Raw genomic sequence first — 25546 nt, 5'->3', positions numbered from 1 at the left:
AGCACTCTAGGGGACTGTGTGCATCTTCCAAGTCTCTCAGGCTTTCAAACTAAGCAGCAGCTGGAGTAAATTAGTGCAAGAAACTCCTTGTGAGAAAGGATTGTACAAGGCACAAGCAGGAATATGGAACAAACAGTAACAAATCTGCAGTTTCTGGATATCCTAATCCCACCCAGGAATAACTGCAGCCTACGACAAAGGTCCTGGACACTTGTCCTGCACCTGCCTGAAGGAACAGTGTATGTCAGCCTGGCTGGGCTACTTCATCTTCTAGGTAAGGAGTATCCTTCCTCATTTTCACTTCAGGATCACTCAGTCCATCTGGAGAACCAAGCTTAGAGCATCTTAACATAGTTCCAAGTCATTTGTTCAGAGCCTCACTACTCTCACAGCACGGAGGTCAGCTGAATGACCCATTTTCATCGGGAGGCTGGCTGTGCAGGAAGGGCTGCTCTGCAGCCAGCCAACCATCACCAGCAGCCCAGAAGCTGTATTTCCCATCGTCTTGTGCTCCTACAGTGTGCAGCGCTCTTCAAGTGAGGATGCCAGGGCATATGGTGCTGGGTGGTGTTGGTCCAAGCACTGCCAGAGAGGCAGTACCACCTCAACACTCCCCACTTTGTTAAAGGCGTGGACTGAAATATTTGGAAAACCTGTCCCTTAGCACAGAACTGCACCGTGCACCATGCAAGAAAACAAAGAATTAAGAGTGTTAGTCTACTCCAAAAAGGTTTGAGGAGAGGGCAATGACAGTGGAAGGACAAAAACCTTATCAAGCTTCAGTGTACCTGATGAACCGTAACTCGGGACAAACATTTGGCACTGAGCTGCGTTACATTAGGGCACTAGGCCTTAGAGATGGAGGGGATGAGAGGTCCTTTCGTGGGTCAGACAGACAAACCTGAAAGGACTTTGTTTATAGAAAATTCAAGCAGGCTGAATTCAGACAGGAGAAACAGTGGTAAATGTCTGAACTGCAAGTCCTGGAGAACCCAGGCTTCCATTCTACCATATAAGAATAAATCACTGCTTCCCTGGGCCCAGGTCTTTGCCTTCCAGCAGCAGAGCACTCCACACACACAGAACAAATCAGTACTGGCTATTTTAAAGTTTTAAATTTGGTGCCAATTTGATTTGATTTAAATTACCTTACAGGGCAAATTATATGAGTAACTGGCATTACATCATACAGAAACAGCAGCAATGAAAACACAGACAACCAGAGCACAGGATTTAAAAATAAAAAGGATTTCTTGCCAGCATTTTTGCCTGTTCTCTGCAGAAAGCTCCACAGAGCCACTTCTGGAACTACATATCAAGCCAATGCCATTTTCTTTTCATCAGTAATGAGACAGCCCGTGAACAGGAAGCACGTGTTACTTCACATCTTCTCCATCATACCTATTGACCTCTACAAACTAAGCCAAAACATTTGAAGAAAGAGAGCTATTACTGACAGCCGGTCCTTTTCCTCTTCCAACATTAATTTGTCTCTCCTAGAGGGCAGCTAATATGCTACTAAAGTCTCCCCTTTCACTTGTTACCTAATAGCCTAAGCCTACCCACCTGTACAGTTCCCTAGGCAGGGCAGCCTCTTTCCAAAGAACTATTTTGCCCTGAAGGCTTGAAAGGCATCAACATCATACAAAGTTTATTAGCTCCATATTTTACATTCCTGTATGAATGGGACAAAGGAAATCACATCTGAGAGTCTTAGCTATTCCTTCACCTCCTGAAAGAGCCTATTCTGTGCCAGATAATACTATTTGACCCAGGGACTCTCATCCAGGGGTGGAAAGAGGAGTGTGGAAATTCCAAAAGCTAAGTCAGATGGCAGTTGCTCAAAGTGACCACTTCAGAATTTTCCAAAATGTGCCTCTACAAAGTCATCATTGACCCAGTTCCTGATAGACTCCTCTTCATCATGTCGTTTTTGTCTTCCTGCAAAGGGCTATCTTTACAGAAAGACTCAGAACACTCCGCTAAAACGGATGGTTATAGCCACGCTGGCTAGTCACAAGCCTTCAGAAAAGCCAGGGCTCCTGTGAATGATTTGCATGAAGGAAGCCAGGCTGCCTGTTTTTGGTACTGGCTTGCTTTCCACAAAACCCAATACTGGAATTCTGGATCACAGCAATAAGTCAAAAAGAAGCACTGATTAGTGCAAATTAATTTTTAGACCAAACATTCTTCACAAGCCAAAAGAATAATGCTAACTCTCCCAGATGTTAAACCAAATTATTTCAATTCAAATCATTTCACATTTTAAAAGTCCTGTACAGGCTATTTAATAATTGCTCACCAGGATTTTTCTGACATGATGGAGAAAGGCTTGTGTGGGGGCTTTCAACAGATGAACATTCAGAATTGGAGGGGATGTAAAGTTTACATGATTGCTTGAAGCATGCTGGTCAAAAGGGAGATGTTTTCCTTTTCTTGACAGCTACTGACTGCACAGAATGTTTCTCCATCCATGTGACCAAGCTTAGCATTCTTAAAATAGGATGCCACAGGGAGCACCAAGAAGAGTCAATTTATATTACAGATTTTAGATTAATTCCTTTCATTTATAGTTTTCTTCTGTATGTTGAAGCTTTTGAGTTAATAAAAGGGGTGAGGTAGGGGGAAAAAAAAACTCCGACATTTTCCCCTTTGCTCTGTTTCTTAAGAAATCCAGTATCAGCTGCTTCCAATTCCAGAACAGACCTGAACTACTCAGGTAGGAAGCCTACAAACAACCGGCCCTTCTAAAATAATGCAGATTGCAAGAGCTACTTGATTTGCTTGTATTTCAGGCTAGGCTAACAATAATTGTATTAAAAGTATGATAACAATGTGTTCAGGTGGCAATTACACAGGCTGTGAAGTTTAACACTTAATTACAGGTTTACAGAGAAACATCCTTATCTGAAGTAAGAAGCACACTTCAGCATTCAGGCTTAAATAAGCAGGTCTCTTTGCATCTTTCTTCTCTCTACCTTTTCCTAAGCTACCATACACAACCAACAGACTGTAGAGCAGATACACTCAAAATGCATCATTGCTTTGAGCATAACAATCTATAATTCCTCTTAAGTGCCTTCAGGACTGGACAGTCCCAGCATGGAAGATGTTTTTCAAAGTAAAATTAGGCATCAAGGTAGGCATTTTCCTGCATTTTGAAGTCTCAGAAGTAACTGATTTGAATTGATTTATGGATGAACTGAATTATGGAGAAGACTATCCTGGAAGTTATTGAAAACCACCTGAAAGACAATGTGGTCATTGGTCACAGCTGACATGGGTCACAAGGGAAAAGTCCTGTTTAACGAACTTTATTTCCTTTTATGACAAGATTACCCACACAGTCAGCCAAGAGAAGCCAGCTGATGTAAACTTTTTGGATTTCAGTTAAGCTTTCAATATTGTTTCTCACAGTACCCTTCTGGAAAAAGTGTCCAGCATACAGGTAGACAAAACCAGAACATTACCGGTGATAAATGATAAATGACTTGGATGCAGGACTCGAAGGCATAACGAGTAAGTTTGCAGATGACACTAAATTGGGAGGAGCTGTTGACTCTCTGAAGGGTAGAGCAGCTTTGCAGAGAGATCTTGGCAAATTAGAGGGCTGAGCAATCACCAGTCATGTGAAGTTTAACAAGAGCAAGTGCTGGATGCTACACCTGGGACAGGACAACCCTGACTGTATGTAGGGACTGGGGGACGAGAGGCTGGAGAGCAGCCCTGCAGAAAGGGATCTGGGGTTTCTGGTCAATGGCAAGTTGAATACGAGTCACCAGTGTGCCCTGGCAGCCAAAAGGGCCAGCTGTATCCTGGGGGTGCATCAAACACGGCACAGCTAGCTGGTCAAGGGAAGGGACTGTCCTGCTCTGCTGTGCGCTGGTGCGGCCTCACCTCGAGCACTGTGTGCAGGTTTGGGCAACACAGTATAAAAAGGACAAAACTGTTAGAGAGCATCCAAAGGAGGACTATGAAGATGGTAAAGAGTCTAGAGGGCAAGACGTATGAGGAGCAGCTGAAATCACCTGGTTTATTCAGCCCAGAGCAGAGCAGGCTGAGGGGAGGCCTCATGGCGGCCTGCAGCTTCCTCATGAGGGGAGCAGAGGAGCAGGCGCTGAGCTCTGCTCTCTGGGGACAGCGACAGGGCCTAAGGGAACGGCATGGAGCTGGGACAGGGATGGGGCAGGCTGGGAGTTAAGAAAAGGTTCTACTCCCAGAGGGTGGTTGGGCACTGGGACAGCTCCCCAGGGCAGTGGTCATGGCAGCAAGCCCGCTGGAGATCAAGGAGCGTTTGGACAATGCTCTCAGATACGTGGTTTGATTTTTGGGTGGACCCATCTGGAGTCAGGAGTTAGACTCAATGATCCTTTTGGGTTCCTTCCCACTCAGGATACTCTATGATTCTATGATTTAGAGTTAGTATTAACAGTCCTGCTTCACATATCAAAACAGATACTTCTCAGGAAAAAGCCTTCCTCCTCTTCAGCAGGAGTGAGGTTGCACTCAGCACAGTTTTCTTGCAGTAAGAAGAAACTAGAAAGTTGACTCTGAATGGGGGGTAAGGAGGAAGATGAATTGGAAATCACAGCATGTAGAACACCTAACGACAAACTTGACTGCTCATCAAACTTGACTGTTCATCCTCCAAAGACTATTTCAGTGAATGCAAATTGGAGGACACAGGGAAGGGCTACTAATACACACAGGAGACTGAGAGCAACATATCCAGTGCCTTGCTCAGGAAAAGCAAGGACCAAAGAAAGCAGTGAAAGGAAGGAGGACCAATGCTTAATGCACAAAAGGGTGAGATCTGCAACAGCAGCTATGGTTTAATCTAACTCTGCTCCAGCTGGCCAGAGGGTTTTACGCAGAACAATTAAAGAAAACACCACCTTTTCAATGCATGTAGGGCCACAACCATTACATTAGCACTCCCAACTCCCAGGGTACTAGTCATACTGCTAGCCTTTCTAATCTCCAGGGATTTTACTGAGAATGCTCAGTAGCTAACATCAAGGTGAAAAAAACAAAGGTTATCCTGTATCTGCTGCCCCTTTGGGAAGCTCTGCTTTCATTTATACATCTCAGCGACCAGCACAGAGCAGAACACACAGTTTTTCAGTCCCCAGGGTGATGCACAGACTGTCATCTTACTTGTTCTACTGCACGGGGAGGTCTAAAGGCATGTAAGCCTCTCACACACAGACCTGTTTAGAAACCCAGGTTCTAAGTTATCTCACAGACTTGGCTGGGCAACTGCTATTACAAAACAACTTGCTGAAGCACAGGACTTCACTCACCTTTCCTTCCTGAGTTACCCTGGCCTGATGGTTTATCAGTTACAGAACCTAAAGGGGAAAAAAAAGGAAAGAAAAAAGACAACTTTTTAGATGTTGAACAATCACACAAAACGTGTAATATTACATGAAAACAGTCAATATCTAAGCCCACAAAGTGTCTATTTACTTGCCAACAGCTTGGTTTAGGATTCAGAGTTCCTGTGGCTTCAACCAACTAGGAGAGCATAAGAAAGTTTTATGCATTAAGGATGTTAAATCAGGATGTGGGTAAACAAGAAATCTTTAGTAGCTGGATCCAGTGATTTGAAAAAGCTCAACACAGCAGTGCACTAGTAAGAAACCTGGAATAAATCCAAGGGCAAGAGGGAAAGATCAATAAGAGTCACTTCTTTGGTTTGCAAACGTCAGGAAGAACAAATCAAAAACAGGTGGTGAGAGTGTACAGGGAATGCAAGGGGCAGTATTCTAAAGGAAGGGATTAAGTGGGACAATTTCCAGAAAATGGATTTCAACCAAGCCCTGAACATCCCCAGCTGTTTGAGAAGGGACATTGGATAAGATCCAGCATGTACTCAAATAGGACACATCCTGTTTTTTTCTAATTTACACTTCAAGCTTCATATTATATATATGATTCTGCACTTGTTTCTGCAGTTTGCTTTAGTGCTGCATCATGAATTTTCCACTAAAACTTGAGCTGATAATAAAGGCTTTCTTAACAAATCTGTTACCAAAATGTAAAAATCTATGACAAGCTTTTTTTTCTTTTCTTTTTTTTTTTTTTTTTGTGGAATAGCTTTATTCCCAGGGAAATGCTTCTGCTGTGCACCATTATTAAACAGTTCCAGTGATTACTGATCATGCAGGAAACATGGATCTAAAGTCAGTTCCAAGGAGGCAGCTCTGACAGGCCCAAGAGTCCAGTCAAGACAAGACCTAAGCTTTATTGCCTAGGTACTTTCACTTGCAGATCTGTTCATCACAAGTCTACTGCTGAGTTACAAGTAGGAAGCACATACACAATATTAGTTGTCATAGGCTAACATCTGCATGTCCCACAAAACGCAATAACTCTAGGTTCTTGGTAAAACAATTTTATAAACAGCTCATGATTAAGTGAACAAATCAGCAAAACATCCTCTAAAAATGCCCTACCAAAAACATATTTAGCCAACGATGGAAGAAAGTCATGCTCTAAGCCTTAAGCCAAATTACTGTAGCATTTTACCTTAAACAAAAATAGGATATTAACCTTATTTTCTTTCTGTGTACCTGTAAAACACTAAGCATCCCCTCTAGCTACAGTATTTGACTCACTAGTCCCCAGGCAGCTCCCCAACTTAACTTGAATTCTCATGCAAGTCACTACATTTACTTATTACCCACAACACACCCTAAAGCAAAGAAGATGTGAACAAAGTGAGAAGGATTTTAAAAAAAAAAAAAAAAAAGAGTTTGACTGTTGCCATGCTCCCAATCTAACAGGCAAACATGGCAAGGTGTGAGAGCAGCAGTGCATCAAATACCTTTAGGGTGCAGATTGCAAAGCATGATGCCAGAGGCAGCAGTCCCTACATGGCATTACTTAACACATTGGACAATCCTATTCTCACCATCTTTTCTTTTCGGGGGGCAGGTGGACATGATTCTAGTGTTGCCCTTGAATTCTCTCAAACAGCACAGAACAGCTTCCCATCCCTTCCTGTGCCTGGTGTACTGCTGCTGCCACAGCAGCTCTGCTCACTGCAGCTCATAAAGCTAAGGCCATATGAAAATCTAGAACCTTCCCCCAGCCCCATCCCATCTGAGCCATGGGATGCTGTATTTGACTGCAGGAAGAAACACTTCAGTTTACTTTAAGTACAGAAGGTGATGATTTGGGAAGCTTAAATGCTGCTCTGACAGCCTCTGAAGGCAACAAGACTATGACCCAACTCAATTCAGCCTGAGAACCATTTCTTTAAAATACATCTCATGGAAAAGAGAGATCCCATCTGTTATGGGGATTCTTGGGTTTGGTGTACACAGCAGTACTGTGGCTTTTGCCTTGGCTACCAAAAGCCGTGATTCTACTCTGTTACTTTAGTGTTCTGTCCTCAGTGAGCCTTGCACCCTAGCTGCCAGGTGAAAATGCCACAGCCCACGCTTCCTTGCAGGTTCCAAAAGCCAGCAAACAAACAGGGAGATACAAGCAGCAACTGCAGTTTTAAGTTGGGTGAACTGGCCAAGTCACCTGAAAAGATTAAGCACTCTGAAATGGACATGTCCTCCCCATGCCCCTTCGGTTACCAAACGGGTATTTGTTGAAGCCACTCCCACAGTACCTGAACATACAGGAGTTTTGTTCTGTACAGAAGAACCGCTAATAGGCTTGCCATCAGGTGTCACACACCAGCAGTATCCCGTGTAGGTATGGCACTGCACCTGTTTGATAAAACAAAGAGCAGGCATTTCATTTCTCACTCTGTCACCCACCACTACTGTTATAGTCCAGCACCTTAATGGAAGTCCCAACCCAGAAGCATCCTGAAGAAATGCTTCAGAGCAAGGAGATCACACAGAAGAGTATATTTGATTTTGGTGGACATGTTTTTTGACAAAGACTTTCTCCTTCCACCTCCCTCCCCAAAGAAAGATTATTTCTCCTACTCCAACTCCTTTAGCTGCAATTCAGGAGGCAAAGGAAGTTACAGATACTCAGCTGAGAACACTTCAGTTTGGGTACGCAGCAGTCATGTCTCAGCTCATTCCACCCTCTGCTAAATCCTGTTTACTATTCACCATTAAATAATTTCTCCTCAGAGTCCCACTGCATCCCAGCTGCAATGTGGCAAGGCCACCTCAGCCCATTTCCACAGCCACTGCTGGAGAACAGTGGTCTGTGGGCGTTGCAAGAGCATTTTGTTAAGTAAACACAGCTAGAAAAACACAACACTTGACTCGCTATGTTAACAAACCTTCTCCAGATAGATTTGAGCTCTCTCCTGTTACTATGTCAACTCCAGCAGTAGGAGCAAGATGCTTGCTCTTTGCATATTGACAAGGACTTAGGAGCATTTGATGAAGTCTGTAATGAGCCAAAAGGTGCACAGCATAAGATTCAATTTGCTCATCTTTAAAGCTCTGCATCTGAACTTAATGTCTAGAATTGCCCGGCTCTTTCCATCGCTATGGAAGGACACCAGAATGACTAGTTTGGAGGTGGACCTCTAAAGTGAGAAGCAATAAATCCTGATCTAGCAGACTGGTCTTAGTGATGTCTCTGCAGGTATTAGTCCAGTGGCAGTACAGTTTCATCCAGCTTAACAAATCTAATTGCAGCTTTTGCCTCAGCTTTCACAGAATGATCAGCACTTGGATGAATTCTGGGTGTCTTCTGACTTCCCTTGAGACAAAAATAAATAATCATCATAGAGGGATTGGTGTAAAAACTGTCTGTTTCCAAAATCCTTCTCAGCAAATGCACTTTCAGTTGTGGGCAAGTCTGTACCTCAGTAACACCAGCACCTGGAAATGGTATAGAAATGTCTACACTATTACAGGCTTGAGATGGCTCCATCATACACTTCTGATAAAAAACCATGACATGAAATCTGCTTTTTTATTTCTATTTTTCCAAGGAAGTCCTCTGAAGCTGATTTCCCATTCTAGTCCTCCCCCCAGAGAACTGGTGAGCACCGGGGTGTTTGTACCATTCCCTCCCTTTGGGACCCTTCACAACTAGAGTAGTTATTCCCCCTTGCTGACAGCTGGCTCTGACTCCCCAAGGTAGCAGTTTGCTCAGAGACTTAATGATGGTCTTTTTAAAAGGCTTTAAGTATCACATAAAACATGATCTAAGAGCAATTATAACACAGTACCACGTGTTTATCTTGGATTTTACTAAAGCGCAAAGCAATCATTTTGCCTCAAACAAACGCACGGTTAGCAGCCAAAATCAACAACAATCTCATGTACCCACATTATTAGTCACTGTCACTGCTATCTGCACACTTTTTTTTATTCTCTTAATATATCACAAAATTGATTGCAAATTACTCAAAAGTGCTGTGAATATAATTAGCAATAATCAAGTTGCAAAATATTTCTTATTGCTCAGTCTAATCAATGGCACATTCAAGACGTGATAGAAAAACTTGTTTTTTTTTTTTTTTTTTTTAGGTGTTTAGTGCTTATCTTTGCTTATTGCACACGCTACTGTATTCCCAACAGCACAAGAAGCTGTCTTTACACCTGAGCATTAACTGTAAAAATCTTGCCCAGAGATTAAGTCAAATTCCAGGATAGTGTCCCAGATTTGTAGGGCAAGACCATTCCATGTCACATTACAGAAAAAAAGCATTTGTCTGTATTTTGGACCACTCTTTCAGAATACTACTATTCTTTCAGAATACTACTATTTGGACTCAAATATTTTCCAACAAAAATATATCTTTTAAGTATTTCTCTTTTTGCAGTAGCTGCAGTAGTATATAAAAAAGTGAGTGCATCATCTACTTCAGGAGCTCCCCGTGTACCCAGCATTAAAAAAAAATAAAAAAAATCAGGTGTTAGTGACTTGAAAGTTATTTAGCCAAACCTTCAGAAAATAGCAAAGTTGATGGCAGAGGAGTCCAAAAAAATGTATTGGAAATTGAGGATAACTAAAAGCATAGTATGCAACTCATCCCAGTGGAGAGCTACCAATTATATGCCACTCACTTATGCCATTTAAACACAATACATTAATAAAGGCAAAGTAATTTCTTGAATAATTAAACTAAGCAAGTCTGATCTTCTCTGGACTGGTATCTCATGGCACCTTTCCCACCCCGTCATGAAAACAAAACAAAAAAAAAAACAACAACGAAACGACAACAATCTCAGATTGACAGCACTTGCACACCAACCACATGTGCTACTGCAGCACCAAAGGGCTTCCCTACTACGGATAATACGAGTCATGAAACCTCAGCCCTTATCCTTTCATTCCTAAAGAATGGACAACTACCCATGAAGAACACACACTTCAGAAACCTCCCAAAAATCACTGCAGTTGACTTTCCTGCATGTCTTCATGTTTGATAGATGCTACCTTTCACCATGGTACCTGACCAGGTCTTTCTATATTTAGGTGTCGTAACAATATTGGTCTTTAGACTAATAAGAATTTGTAGTTTAAAGGCCGGAGGAAAAAAAGAAATGGGTATACTTTTTATCAGTTACACAGTACTGCTACAGTTTAGAAAAATGTAAAGGTAATAGCTGATCTAGGACCATATCCAAGCACTGTGTGTAAACAAAATCGACACTAAATTGTGAACATATTCCAGAGCTCCTGTAGTAAGGAATATTGGAAATCCAATTTTTTGTTATTGTTTTTGTTTAAGTTTTTCACATGACTTTAGGCTTGAGTTTTTGTTTCTAACTCCCATTTGATCTTCTGCCTGAAACTCAACCTCAATCTAATCCCACTCCCACAGCGCAATATTTTTCAATAGTCAGAAGAGTAATAGTGGCACCTGTTTACTGCACAAATCTTACCTTCAGCTACTGAGTTTCTTACTTGGGTTTATCAAAATGCATTTGTTAAGAAGAGTTTCATTTTTTTTCCCTCTCATTAGTCTTCTAAAGCTGACTAAGCTTTGACACAAAAGAAAAAGACTTTATTAATTCTATATACAAAATAAACTTGAGTGCTAACCAAGCTCTGGGTAACAAAACGCTCATTACTGCAGGAAAGGCTCATTACAAGCTTAGCTTGACATCCCAAATTGACGTACACCTGTCCAACAGCTGAACATTTTAAGTTACATAACATGGAATCAGAAACAAAACCTACAGATCATTCGAGGTCTTTCTGATTCCTTATTAACAGCAACACTTTCAAACAAAAATCAAACTGCAGTTTAAAGCCCTGCAAGCACCTGCATCCCTGATTATGCAGGAGGATCCTCTTTCTGTATTTCTGGGGTGAGAAATACGCCGTCTCAGCTGTGCCTCAACTGAAGGATGAAAAGTATGAGGGACAAGCCCAACTATGCTCTGCTGCCATTGCCCAAATTAAGAGTGTGGCAGCAGCTCCTTATTCCCCCGTGCTATTACCACGTGTGAAATCAAACAGCAGCTACCCCACTAGCCACTGGCAGCATGAATAAACTCCTGCCCTCGTATTCATTACGGTATGAAAGCATTAAAACCATCGTCACTGGCAGACTCCTCTGCCTCTTCATTCCCAAGGGAAAAAGCTGCTGCTGTTTGGGTTTCTTCAGCATCTCACCAGCAACGCCAAAATCAGATTCCCAAACAATTCAAAAACTCAACAAGCAAGCTGCACTACCTCTTCACAACCATTTGAAAAAGGAGAACAAAGGGGTTGTTTCCAACATGGTTATTATACCCTTACAGTAAGCGGTGGCACCTCTGCCCTGGTTTAGATATCTTGCTGTACTGCCTAGCCCCTGGACTGTGTCATCTTTTCTGCCAGGCTAACATTGGCTGACTATTGCCAGAAGTCTGCCTTGCCTTTACTGACAATTGTAGGGAACAATCAGCCTACAACTTAAGCTTGAGCTTCTTTGGAATTGCAACTCCTTAAATCATTCTTGCCACTTTTTTCTGTTCACTGCTCAAATTTAATTCTTCCCAAATGATGTTGTGCAGACATATTCCCATATTCCCAACATGGTTTTATGCAGCAGCTGCCTTCCTCATGCCTATGCACTGCTCAGGAAGCACTTGCTCCATGGGAATTTCATTATTAATATGTAATCGGGAAATAAGTGATTTGTGGCAAAAGCATCTCAGCCACATTCAAGGGCATTCCCAACAGACACACACTGAACAGATATTACATAGCTCGGGAGAGGGATCCCCAGCTAAAATTACACAGACTCTTTCAGAAGCAAAAAGTGACCCCTAACACTAAGGATGCATGATCTTATACTGTTGCTTTCTATAAGGATGTCCACTCCTGTTTTAAGAATCTTTACTCTCTTGACCAGTTCTTCCTTGAAGATATACATAATCTCCAAAGTTGCCACCTCCTTACTCATCCATGGGTTATTCTTAGGTCAATATACAAATGCAATACAAAACAAGAGCTGGAAGAGTAGCAGGCAAGTCTGCAGAGCAGCACTCAGAGACCTCTCCAACTAAAGCCTTTTATAGAAAGGTTCTCTCTTAATATTAAAAAATAAGCAGAGGTATCTATTAATCGTAGCCCAGATTCTTTATGAAGAAAGCTTCTTTCTTTCCAGACATATGATTAGATGTTGGAGTGCTCTGGAAGTTGTCTGATGACAGAAAACTGGTCCAACAAAGACAGTTACTGACCCCGTCATAAGACGACAGGTTTGCCTGATGTGCTCACAGCAGTCTTAGTGCTGCATCGTAACTGCACCAGCGGCTGCAATTTTGAGAGCCCTGAACTCAAAGAAACTCTCCAAGTATGCTATTGCTCTCAGCCACGTGCATGCAGACTTGCAAGGAAAAGAAACCAAAGCTAAACAGTAGAAGAAGGTGGCAAAATAGCAAGACACCACAAAAAAGCCATAGAAGCTTACATCCCCAAAGCAGGGATAAGATTATTCATGTTCATATTCATTTGTCTGAAACTGATTCTGTTTAAAACCTCAGCAACCTTCTCTAAAAAAATTGCTTGGGGAAAAACTATGAAGAATGCAAGTCTCTCTCAGCCCATGGCAACAAGCCCAATGGCACTAGGCAGCAAAAGAAAGTGCACGGATTACCCAATAGAGCCTGTTGTTTATGAAGAACAGATCACAGCAGGTTAAGTGCAGCATGGAAAGGGAATGGCATTTATGCAAAATACAGCATAACAACAAAAAAAGGAGAGAGCCAGTCTCGGGAACAGAAACCGGTTTTAGTCTCGTCCAATTCTGCACAACAGTATGCGAGCTCGGTTTTGTAAAATTAATCAAATTACTCATATCAAACATTCTTATGTTGTGAATAACTCAAATTTTATCTGCGTGCTTATATTATTATTGGCTAACCGCAGAGAGCTTTTGTTATAGGAAGTAATAGTCCTCTCACAGAGACTGAAATATAACAAAATACCCCTAACTCCATTTTCCAGAGCAATCCACCAGGTCTGCCCCCATTACAGTCACCCCATCGTGCCTGCAATGCCACCACCTCTTCCATGCGACATTTAGATGTATAAGCAGTGCTCAAATGGAGTTTGATAAGATCTTTGCAATACACAAACTCCCAAAATAAGGGAAGCTGCAGACACGGTGCATAAAACAGTTATGAAAACCAAGGAACAGACAGGTTCCTGTTCCCTTTCATGCAGCACACACAAAACCCTTTATAAGTAGCCCTGCCTAGGAAAATTGTACATCCAAGCAGTAGAATTGGTGGCAACACTTTTTCTCAGTTTAGATTTTGCAAACTATCAAAAGAGACAGTTTATAGGACTTAAGACACCCAGGATATCTTTAACAGGTTCAATCTGATCAAGTCAAGCAGGTTCTTTGAACACTGTTACCTCTACCAAAAATTGTTTCCAAACTATTTTTGAATATTTTTAATTAAACAAATTAAACAAACCCCAGGATATTTTCAAGTCTGATGGTGATGTGGGCCTGAACACCTACTATGTATGCATCTACAAAGAAGAGGTTCAGCTCAAGATCTGAGCACAGTAACAAGATACCTAATATTCGATGTACATGCGCACATCTTCCTTTTCTCTCCGAGTTTTTCTTATTAAAAAATATTTTAGGTAAAAATGTTACATGGCAGGGATGAAGTTGTTGAAAAAATTTCCCTAGCCAACTCTGAAATATGTGCACCTGAGTAGATTCTTGCTGGGACAGGGATCCAAAGTTGAAGACCATAGTGGATATTCCTCCTAGAATCATCATTGTGAGATGCTGCCGTGTTCTAGGCTTTCCAACTGAGATTTTGGAGTTCAGATGGAACTACTCACTGGGTATTGAAGCAGAATAAACTAATAACTGCACAAATCTGACTTCTGCAAGGCCTTGGGCACTTTATGAACTGGCCTACACAGTTCCTCTGCAGAGCAGAACCTGGGGGTGCCAACTCTGTGCAAAAGAGAGGCAGTATCCAAACCACCTCCACCAAACCAGATCTATTTGCGAGCTGCTGGAAGCAAAAACTGTTTACACTGTTTACCAAAATTCTACAATTTATTCATGCTTTTAAAATCAAATTAAATTAATTTGAACCAGAAGCTAAAAGAAATATTTGTCTCAAGTGCAGATTAAAACCAGTTAGCTTCCTTGGCCATTGTTTTTCATTCACATCTTCAGCAGGGGCAACGACCTTAAGTGCTGCAATACAACTGATGAAGCTGGTTCCTGAGGTATGTGGAACGCAGGGCATTATGATCCAAGGAATGATGTGAATTTCAGTTAATGCCAGTTACAAAGGGATCAGAGGCTTCCTTCCACATGCCAGGTAAAACAAAAGCATTTTAGTGTTCAGAGATAGAACTAAACGGAGGAAGAATGCAAAATATCGCTTGGCCGCCAGCTCAGAATACATAATTTTTGTGAGCAGTTTCACGCTGCTTCTCCACTGAGAACACTGGCAACCCACACTGCCCTGGGAATGTGCAGAAAAGAGGCCCAGCAACTGCTCCACAACCCAGACACCAGTACCAAACTACCAGATAAACCTGTCTGAAATAAAGCTTTATCAACTGCACTCTTATTCCAGCTTATTAGACTTTAAAAAAAAAAAAAAATTGAGCTGCACCCCCACTTTACTCTCCAAGAGGCTGATGGAGAGCTGACAGAAAATGAAAACTCAGCTTTCCTTCCCCCTTTCTTCTTGAGCTGTGAAGTTCAACATGGAACAATTAGCTGGCCACTGTGCTAGGTTTTATACATATTCCGTTCCAGTGCCAACATAACCTGAGCAGCTCTGCACAAAATCAAATTTCAACAGTTGAGACCGCAGTTAGATTGCAAAAAACTGCAGCTACATCTCTTACCCCACCTCCCCAGGATGGTCCACACTGCACACATATGATGCTGCTCCAAAGGAGAAGTATGCAAAGCTGGCAAGATGGATTAAACTTTTCCCACTTCACCGTGAAAAAACAAAAACACTCCCACGTATCAGATAATGGGAGGGTAAGGCTGAGGGGGAACACAGATTTTTGGTGCGTTATCATAAAAAAATCTTTCCTCTTCTTTTCCCTGAGGCATTGCAAAGTGTTTGAACCAGCCCCAAAGCTTTTTGACTCATCTTTTTGAAGCCAATATTGATTCTATTTAGGATTTTTTTTTTATAACCTTCAAAAGAATTTGCAAACAACAATAACTAATGAATTCTCAGAATTCTCTGGGGCACAAGGTATCTAGAACAGTGCTAGATATAGGGAAGCTAAAGCACAAGCGTTACATGATCTACCCAATTTCACAAAGCAAACGTCACCAGGGATGCAGAATTTGGGCTTCTGAGATCTGTGCCAAACTAAGGAGACATCATCCCTCTCCTACCTGCCAGGGAACAGCATGTGAACCATTTTTACCATCTAGTTCAGTCAGCACTGGAACACCACTCAATACACTGGTGGTAACAGAGACGAGCATCGCTGTTCATTTCTACCCTGCCTTGGCAATGTCACATCACCATGGCACGAGGGTTAGACTAGATGATCTTTAAGGACTCTCCAACCCAAACCATTCTATGATTAGCAGACTACTCTTCCTCTCAAAATCTCCTTCATGAGTGCTTTCCTTTTGTCACAACTTCAACTTCTTCGGAAGCCCAGTTCAACTACTTGTAAAGGATGCTCAGTGGCCAGGACTGACTAGTGATTTTGTACCAATACTAAAGGCCAACCATAAGCTTTCTTTGCTACACCTGCCTGGCACAACTGCTCTCAAGAGAAGCAACATCATGAAACGGTCTATTAACCCAGCACTTCATTTAGTTCCAGGAAATAAATACTGAAGAATCAAACCCCCGAACAACTCTCATCCCCTCTCTTCCAGACCCCCAAACCACAACCAAGCCAAGTACAGGAAACAAGAGTCTGTCATTAACAAGTGCCAGGCACAGGGAAGATGCTCATTAGGATACTTTTTTTTTTTCTTTTTTCTTCTGGGATAAATGAAGCAGAGGTAAAAACAGAGGAACCATGGCCCACCTTGTTCTGTGAGAGCCTCGATGCCCTTTTCAGCTCATCTTTGGAGAAAATTTGACCTCTCCTTCAACTTCCAACACAGAAAATTTGTTTTTGCTACACTGGAGGTGGATGCCATTACATATGTATGTGCGTTACAGTACATATGGTGACTGAATCGAAGTTTCTAGTTGGTTAACCGAGTCCTCGGTTTTCAACACCTTCACCTCAGTAACCGAGTTGGACTGTGTACCCACACTGCCATCCTCGCTTGGCTCATGCCTTATCGGTGACTTCATTGCAGCCTCTGGAAGCCTGGCCAAAGGAAGCCAGTAGGAGTTTTACCTGCGTGAATGATCCATCCTCATTGCATTCTGGAATGAAGACCGCTTCCTGGGGCTTCTTTGCCTGTTCCAGTGCTTGAGCTCTCTCTAATCGACACTTGCTTTGGCCAGCATCTACAAAGAGAGAAACAAACCCCATTCAGATTGCAAATAACTATTTGGCATCTTCAAAAGATACCAGATGCACCATGCAGCTGAGAAAAAAAAATAGTAATAATAATACTACAGGGCATCAACAACCTTTACCTGTACATTTAAAAGGCAGCTGTGGAGTTATCCATGACAAGCTAGACAACTTTGACCCAGTTAACAAAGAACTGCCTAATTTCCTTAGGCAATACTATTTATGATCATCCAAGAGCTCTGGAAGCTTCTTCCAAGCTACAGCACAATATTCACACATTGAAAGCTCTTCCTGGAGGAAGCTGTGTTTGTGCTAGTATTAACAGCCTGAAACTGGATGGCTAAAGCATAAGCCAAGTAATTTAGGCCCAGAAGCAAGCAATGTGGAAGCAGGACGGCTCCAGCAAAGCTTTTCTGAGCAACTCTCCCAGTTAGATGCCAAAAACAACCAGTCACCCAACTAAAGACATGCCATTGCCCATGCCTTACTGAAACCCACCTTCCACCTCCAGTCCCAGCACTTAGAGCTAGGAGCGTATTATACTTCCTCATATCAGTTCCTTTGCCACAAAGAAGAAACATTGCTCTACAAGCAGAGCTTGAAGGGGTTAAGAGCTCAGTTATGCACTTATTCCAGATGAGGGCTGCATGTAGCATGACTGTAACCCCTTCCAGGTCCTGCTCACTGTTACAGGGCATTGACTCATATAAGCCTAACACTGATGGGTCAAAGAAAAGACTTCTGCCCTGCAGAGACACAGATTGACTTGCCGTTTGCATTTAAAAACATGTCCAATATTCAGTCTAGAATGAAAAACAGCAAATATCTGCTTCCACAGGACTGACACAGGGACTAGCATCCCCTTCCTTTTCACATGAATCCAACAACTGAAATATTTTCAGTGCAAAAACTGTAAAATGTGATCATCAGATCTTTCAGCAGCATCACAGAGAATAATCAAGGTTGAACTGGTTAAGAAAAAAAATTCTGCTGGATCCCTGAAGAGCCCAAACTGGGCTTCACAAATCACTTGAACTTCAGCAACAGGATCCTTAATAGTAACACTGAATTCAAAAGCCAGGCTGGGTTCCCAGATCAACTGACTTTGCACTTGATAGCTATAGAAGCAATTTCTGTCTAAGCACATCTAGATGTAGAAACAAATCACAACGCTATGAATAGTTTTGATAAAAACAGACAATAGCATTCAAGATGACAGCTTTACACAATTGATGATACAAGAGACTAAGTTTCAGGTTTGATAACATTGTCTATACAATTTCACGTTAAATGTATCACACTAACACAGTCCCCAAGAAGTATTTCACAAGTCTTCTGAAATTATGGAAATCAATCCCCTGCTGTTAGGGAAAAAATGTCATTATGTGCAGCAATAGCATTCAGCACAGGTACCTATAGCTTAAGCACTGGGTTATAAAGCAAGAGTGCCTGCATCAGTTCTGCCACTGACCCACTGAGCAATGACCAGCCCATTACCTCCCCTCCCTATGACCTCGTGTCCCTGCTGATCTTACGTAACTCACATTTAGCTTGCAACTTGTTTGAAGGGTGTTTGCACAATGCCCTTAGCACATGGGGATTTGATCTCAGGTGGACCTAAACTCATACAAAGACTGAGATTATTACAGAGTAAAAAGACTTTCTTCAATTAAATTTAGGATTTAATTTAAAATTAGGATTAAATTTGTAGGATTCTTTTTTCTTTAAAAAGCAAGCAGATTATCAGACCTTGCTTGCACAACTCAACCAGAAGATGGTTCTGCTAGAAGAACATGCTGGTTCCTTCAGCTGAAAAGGAAGCACAGGCAATGCTGGTAACTGGAACACCTATCTATCACCTGCACATCTCCCGTTCAAGCCTAGGAGTCTAATCTTGCTTGGCATGACACAAGATGTTATTATAAAACCAGATGGTATGGCTACACCTTCTGTTTTACTACACAGCCAACTGATTTTAAAAACACCTTCAAGTTCTGCTTCAGAGGAGACGACTAAGTAGCAAAAAAAAATTCTGCCCAGATTATGCAGATCTGAGCACAGAAGAAGAGGACGTGAATAAACAAGAGCTGCAAATACGTCACATGACAATCAAAGCACACATCCACAATTAAAGTCTGTTTCCTAGTCTCTCCGTGTGAGAATACAGGACTGCAGACAAGCATACCTAGGTTCCCTCCTGAATGTGATGCAGAAGCGTAAAGCACACAGCACCTACGTCCGTGCTGGTGCACCCACCGCTCCTGTGCAGCAGTACCTACGTAACCGAAACTGGACGCTTCACCACACCGGCAGGAGCAAACGCTTTGTAGTATCCCTGTAGCACAAAGATGTTGGGAGTCTAGGCAGAAGGCAATCTAACTCAGATTTTTGTCCAGTTTGTCTAATGCATACAAAATCAAGCCCTTACTATGAGATGATACAAACATGCTATCTATACTAAGGTGAGGGTGCCCTTCCTGGCAAATTTAACTGGCCTTCATGGATCAGATTACCTGCTGTCACCTAGTAGACCACATTGTGTAGAATATCACTGATACGACAGAAAATTTAAGAGCTCAACATTGCGACGACATCCTCTTTCACATCTCAATCCTTCACTCAAGTGGGGTCACTTTCAGAAATTGCTGCTGACATGCATAGAAGATGGACAATTTCTCTCCTGTTCGTGAACGCTCAGCACTAATTACTTCTCCAATCCTCCCTCATTGATTTCCAAAGGTCATGCCAGTCCTTTTACAGCCTCAACTCGAAACCACCATCTGCACTGCACTGGCTGGAGAGGTGCGTGCATACTGCTATCTTTTTCGTCTGTCGTTTCACAGTTCGGTTCCAGTAAAAACAGTGCCTTTAATATCAACATCTACCAGTTTGTTTTTAAAAGGACTGTCAATCCTTCTCTTCCTCACTCCACAGGCTGGTATTTTTATAATGTTTACATCAACATGTGATTTCAGTGGGATGACTTCACCTTGCTATTTTTGCTTTGTTAATTAGAAAATATAAAATATTACGTAAGTGCCAAGCATTAAAGAGTAGCTGTCATATGGCTCACCCCAAATGTAAGATGCATTACAAATTTTACTAAAGCCTGATGCTACACGATGGAGGTTCACATACCCTGTTCTGCATTCTGATTAACTGAGTGTTTCAGCACTTTTTCTGTTTTCTTAAAAATGTTCTCAAAAGAATCAAAAACCAAGCTTCTAAAAACAGAATGCCATTAATACAGCCCAGTTTCACTGTCCAGACAGACTAAAGAAGACCTTCTTCCCCTAAATAAGGTGAAAAAACATATGAGGATGCCATTTTTAAATGCAGGGCTGTCTAATAATTTTTACTTCAAATATTTTAAACTTAGGACAGATTCACTGCAGCTCAGAAAGCTGCCTTTTAAAGAAAATTCATTCTCAAGCTGGTAGCTGGCAACCATGAACTGAACTACACGTGATGTTTCTGACATCTGGGGCCTAATCTGCAGAATACAGGTGCACATAGCTTTGGATTTTGCAATAAAGTTGGCTAGTTACCACGGTTGATCTTATCCATGAATAGTTTATTCAAACGAGACCACCATGTCCCTCATAATATACACAGTGCGCTCATGAATAGGCCCCAAGAATTCAAGCATCCTCTCTTCAACAGGTAGAGGCAGTTCTGACACCACACAGCATCCTGGTATAAAGACCTAAGCTATCCTAATAATACAAAACAGAACATCTCCAGGCACCTACAGACCACTAGCAGCAAGCCACAAAGATCGTTCTATTTAGTTTTAATTCTACTTTGTTTTTATCAAAAGCTCAATGGCAAAAACTGATCTAAACACAGCTTTTGAACTATTTGCAGTTACATTAGGTAACCGTCTCACACACAGGCCAGACCCCATCAGGCATGAAGCAGACCAGCTACACTGAAATCAGCAGATTCATATCCATTTACACCAGCCAATGATCTGTGTCTTTGCATAAGAGACAAAAAATGGAAGCTGAGCCAACTACAAAAATGTGCCCACCTCTCCCACATGGTGTCGATCATTCTCCACCCTCCCAGTTGTTTTCCACTTCACTCCAGTCCTACACCTGGAATATCTAGCCTCTTTCCTTCCACACTGACGTACTTCGCTGCTTCTTTGACACCCAGACACCACTGCTGCTTCCGAGTTCCTTAACTTATTTGGAGCATATCTAAAAACACGCCAAAATTTGCAAAGAGATTGAAAGACTCATTTTCAGATTTTGACAATCTGCCGCCAAGGAAGGTCTCACTTTTTTCTCCCTTGACTAGGAAGAATAAGAAGGTTCAAAGACAAAATACGTGAATCTGGCAAGTGAACTAAAACAAAGAGTGGGTTCAGCACCTCATTTCCCTTACCATGTGAACAGTAGGTACAGGAAGAAAGTTACCTTCAAAGAACACATCTCTAGTCAGAATGAGACCTTCCTTTCCAGCACATTGGCCAAAAGTTGTGTTCATGCAGGTATCCCGGGAATATGGGCTGCAGACTCCCATTCCAACTCCCACCAGTAACCTACAGACAGGTTCGTTCTGCACAGGGACTTGTAAGTGCAGAACAAGCTTTGTACCACCACTTTTAAAACCAATCACTGTAAATCTAAGAGTTTTCCCTTTAGGACACACTCCACTTCCTTTTTCTCCTTTTTTTTTTTTTTAATTAAATAGGCCAAGCAAGTTCCTAGAAACTAACCAGTTAACGCAGAACTTAAGTGTTTTTTAAGGCACAGATATCCAATATGACCTAAAACATTGTACAATACTGACAGCTTGCCAAGACTCATTTAACAAGTATTTGTCCTACATCTCTGCAAAGTTCTGAGGCAGAATTCTGTTATTTAATGTAAGATCTTAAGATGCCAGCTGACAAAAGATCCAGGTACAAGTGCTTGGCTGTGTATTTTACACATGGCTATGCCTGGAACTATTCTCTGGAATCTCAGCGAGGCTCTATTTCTCACAGGTGCCGTAGCTTGATCATTTAAAGCTAGTCCTCATCTGTAACCCTTTGTGATGTGTGTGCGTAAGGGTTAGGAGAGTTTGGGATAATTTAGCACCAGAGAATTTTCATTGAAAAGCACGTGAGGAAGCTAGCAAGGAGCAAGAGCTGAATAAGAGTTATAGTTCCCAAAGGGCTGGCAAGATTTCATCTTTAAAGGTCCTTAGCTTCTTGAGAGAGAGCAGAAAGCTGAACTGAATCAAAAAGGTTCTGTTCTCACTATGGAAACCATTCTGCTTGCCTTAGCACAGCACAGTTCAAGCTATCAGCGCATGAAATTGGAAACCTAAAGTAATCTGGGGTGCAGGGCCATGCTTTGCTATCCACAATATACTTCCTCTTTTCCTTATTTTGGTTACTAGATTATTTCTTTTCCTCCTTGGAGAGTGAAGTGGAAGTTAAAAGCGCTCATTTCACAAGGGTAAGTTCTTGGATACAGGATCGACCAGGATGGTCCTTGGGATCCTTTCCAGTTCTATGGGAGTTCCCCTGCAGAGCATCTTTGTCATGCAGAAGGAATGAAGGCTGTTCAGCATAAACCCAGTGGCAGAAGATGCTCAGACACTGCTGGTGGTACCCTCCCCCCCTTTGTGAGGGTACAAAATATAGACCTGTAGTTAGACACACCTGGTCTTGCCACTGTCTGCATTTGCCAAGAGCAATTATCTTTATGCACAACTAGAGGTCATGTTCCCAGTGTGACTAGAAAAACAAAAGAACTTTTTCCATAACAGCACACACAGAAGTTACCAGCAAAATTAAATTTGAATGTGATAGTTAAAAGAACATTTCTACTTCCCAATGATTCACTGGACTGTTAGACACTGGCTTAAAAGCAAGACTTGCAGTTGTCAAACATTCCCAGGTCATTAGTGTTGTACAGTTAACACAGGGCAAGGGGAAAAAGGAAGGAGAACACAAGTATTTCCAGCTAAACATTTCAGCTGTCTGAGCATGCAAAAAGGAAAAGTATACTTTATCTGTGCTTAAGAAAAAAAATCCTTTAGTTATTTCTTTAGGAGTCTTTAGACTGTACAGTTTTGCAGTCAATGTTTTCTCCATTTCCAAAAACAGACACTTCTGCACACGAGCTGTAACACATTACAGATCTCATGATTTAAGCAACTCAGCAGTGCCAGTTTGTGTGCCAATATCAGCCATGGAATTGGGGTGGGTTGTTTTTGTTGTTTTTATTTAAAACACTCTGCTATAGGAGAAAAGCTGCCATAAAGCAACTCAGCAGTGGCAAGAACAAACATACAAGGAAGCTTTTTTCCAAACCATTGAAAACATAGCAATACTTGCTGTCATGCTTATAATTCACCTAAACTGTAACATTTGTCAATATGTTGAAAAAAAGATTTCCAGTTTGGAACAAGCAATTCTGACAGCAATTTAAAAATACATTTTTATAGTAGAAAAACAAAACAAAACCTTTCATAAACAATTTAGACTTAAACATATGCCTATTTATCCTTTCACAGGGATTTTAATGAGTTTCTTCTGTCACTTTAACCAATTGCTAAAAACATCTGTGCCATCTGCCCTAAGTGAATTGTGCTCCCAGAAAACGCACTCGACAATTTTTCACTTCACTGCAGAAGCAAACTATTTGTGTGACAAGACACTAATATTCCTAAAATAAAAAAGTTACAACTTCAACTTTAGGGTATGCTGAAGAAAAAGCCAAACTGAGAGAAAGACAATATTCTTACTTCTAAGCAAATGTGTAACAGCAGGGAAGCAAAACAGAGGCCATGTAAAGACTTGCATGCATTCTGTGCTCAGCACAGAAAGGCTGTCTGGTCTTTTTTTCAGACATACTCACCTAATGTGCCTGCACGTTCTTCCCTGCTGCACATTCCTACCACTCAAAGGTATCTCAGTATCATCAGTATCATTGATGCAGGCAGCAAGGAAGATCTCCTTCAGGGCTTGACTCTGCATTTCCATGAAGCCAGCCCCTTCTGCTCCATAGACACACATTTGGGCCCTTTTTTATTCTGGCATCTCTGGCTCCTTTGCCTTCTTTCATTCATAATTCTGTTGGTTCCTGCTCCTGCCACCTACACCCCAGACTCAGATACCATACTCACATTAATGCATAATTTAAACCAGACTACTCACAGAGCATGGTACTAAATACAAGAAACTAGTCTGGTAGTCGGTAGGGCTCCCATTCCTCCCCTCAAAGGTGTTTGAAATCCACCTACCTTTGCACCGGCCCCGATGTGTCACGCTCAAGCTCGCTTCCCGGCACTTGGCTCTCTGGTAGTCGCACATGGACTCGTACGTCCTGCCGTCAGAAGCGCAGAGGGGCTTGGACTGGGACCTGGAGCAATGCAGGTTACACTGAGGGTCTCTGTCACGGTCGCTTATTAAAAACTGAAGGAAGGAAGTGAAGAAAGGAAGGAGGGAAAGTGGGAGGAAAAAAAAAAAAAGGGTTTTGTTTAATTTCCCAAAACACAGCGCAGCATATTTCGTTTTTATGATAATAGCAATATGGTCTATAACGCAGTTTAAGCTGCCTACCAAAGCTGACTTTGCCTGAAGGGAACTTAAAATGAAACACTTATATCTTTTAAAGAAAATAACGGTCTTTGCCATTCCATTTTCTTTAACAGAAGGGAAACATTACTCACTCTGCCTCACCTCTGAAAACACAAATTGTGCAAAGCCAAACAAAACCCACACGGGAAGGGCAATACTGAGTCACATCAGCCCAGCTCACCCAGCGCCCCGCCGCAAACAGGATCTGGTCCTAGACAACGTTAGTTAGAGGTGCAAGGAACTCATCACCAAGGATGGAAGAACCCAGATAACCTATCAAGATTGGCCCTGGTAGTTGAACCACGGATGTGGCCAGCTTTATATTACCAGTTATTTGTTTTTTTAAAGCATTATTTATATCATCTGTGGATACCACCGGCAACAGCATACCTACACGTTCCCAAGGCCACGCTTAGCACTTTCCTGATGTCATCCTGCCAAGCAGACAACTGCATCCATGCATCCCAGAACCTCACTGCACACCATGTGAAAAACTACTTCCCTTCAGAAGGTTTGGTTTTGCTATCTTTCTGAATGCCTCTTCTTCTGAGCATTCAGTTCGGATGCAGCCTGTTTCTCTGCATACACGGCACTCCTTTCCTGCCAGTCCCTCAATTCCTTGCTCAGAAGACGTCCTCTATACCATGATCACTGCTGTTTCCCTTCACTGAAGTCACCTTGGCTTCTGCCTTATCTTTTGGAGATGCTGAAGCCCGCAATGCATATATGGATGAGTCCCCACCTTCCATTTCTTTCCATACCTGCAGAGTTTCAACAGGACGTTACAGTAGCAGCCCTTTTCACTGCCTTACTTAGTGGTGTGACAGGCAGACCCTTAATTACTCCCCAAACCCAACTACCTGCTCGCAGGAAGATTTCACGGGACTCCTGAAACGAGTCCCATGGGGATAAAGCAAGCAACGGGGAAGGGAAGTTAAACCAGCGCTGCACTTCCCCTTCCCAAGCTCCATCTCTGAAGCCTCTCGTGAGCCCGAGGGAATCAGAGCTGCTCTCTAGCACGCCGCTACCCCAGCTTGCTGTCAAAGCCCTCATGAACTCAGCAGTTCGGAGCTGGCTGGCAAG

At 42.1% G+C, this 25546-nt stretch overlaps 1 protein-coding gene across 5 annotated transcripts in view; it reads right to left on the bottom strand.

Annotated features, from left to right (window-relative positions):
* The window catches only part of SMOC1 (SPARC related modular calcium binding 1), a 127208-nt gene that overhangs the window by 63764 nt on the left and 37898 nt on the right, over window positions 1–25546 (bottom strand). For all 5 annotated transcript variants that reach the window (XM_066997741.1, XM_066997744.1, XM_066997743.1 and 2 more), the window contains exons 2-5: window positions 24127–24298; window positions 16759–16871; window positions 7628–7727; window positions 5304–5351 (exon numbers count right to left, since the gene is read on the bottom strand). In XM_066997741.1, the coding sequence (XP_066853842.1) occupies window positions 5304–5351; window positions 7628–7727; window positions 16759–16871; window positions 24127–24298 (433 nt within the window). The remainder of the gene's footprint in view (window positions 1–5303; window positions 5352–7627; window positions 7728–16758; window positions 16872–24126; window positions 24299–25546) is intronic.

Source organism: Anser cygnoides, chromosome 5 (genome assembly GCF_040182565.1).
Source record: "Anser cygnoides isolate HZ-2024a breed goose chromosome 5, Taihu_goose_T2T_genome, whole genome shotgun sequence".
Lineage (NCBI taxonomy): Eukaryota > Metazoa > Chordata > Aves > Anseriformes > Anatidae > Anser > Anser cygnoides.
This window is presented reverse-complemented; position numbering and strand designations above follow the sequence as displayed.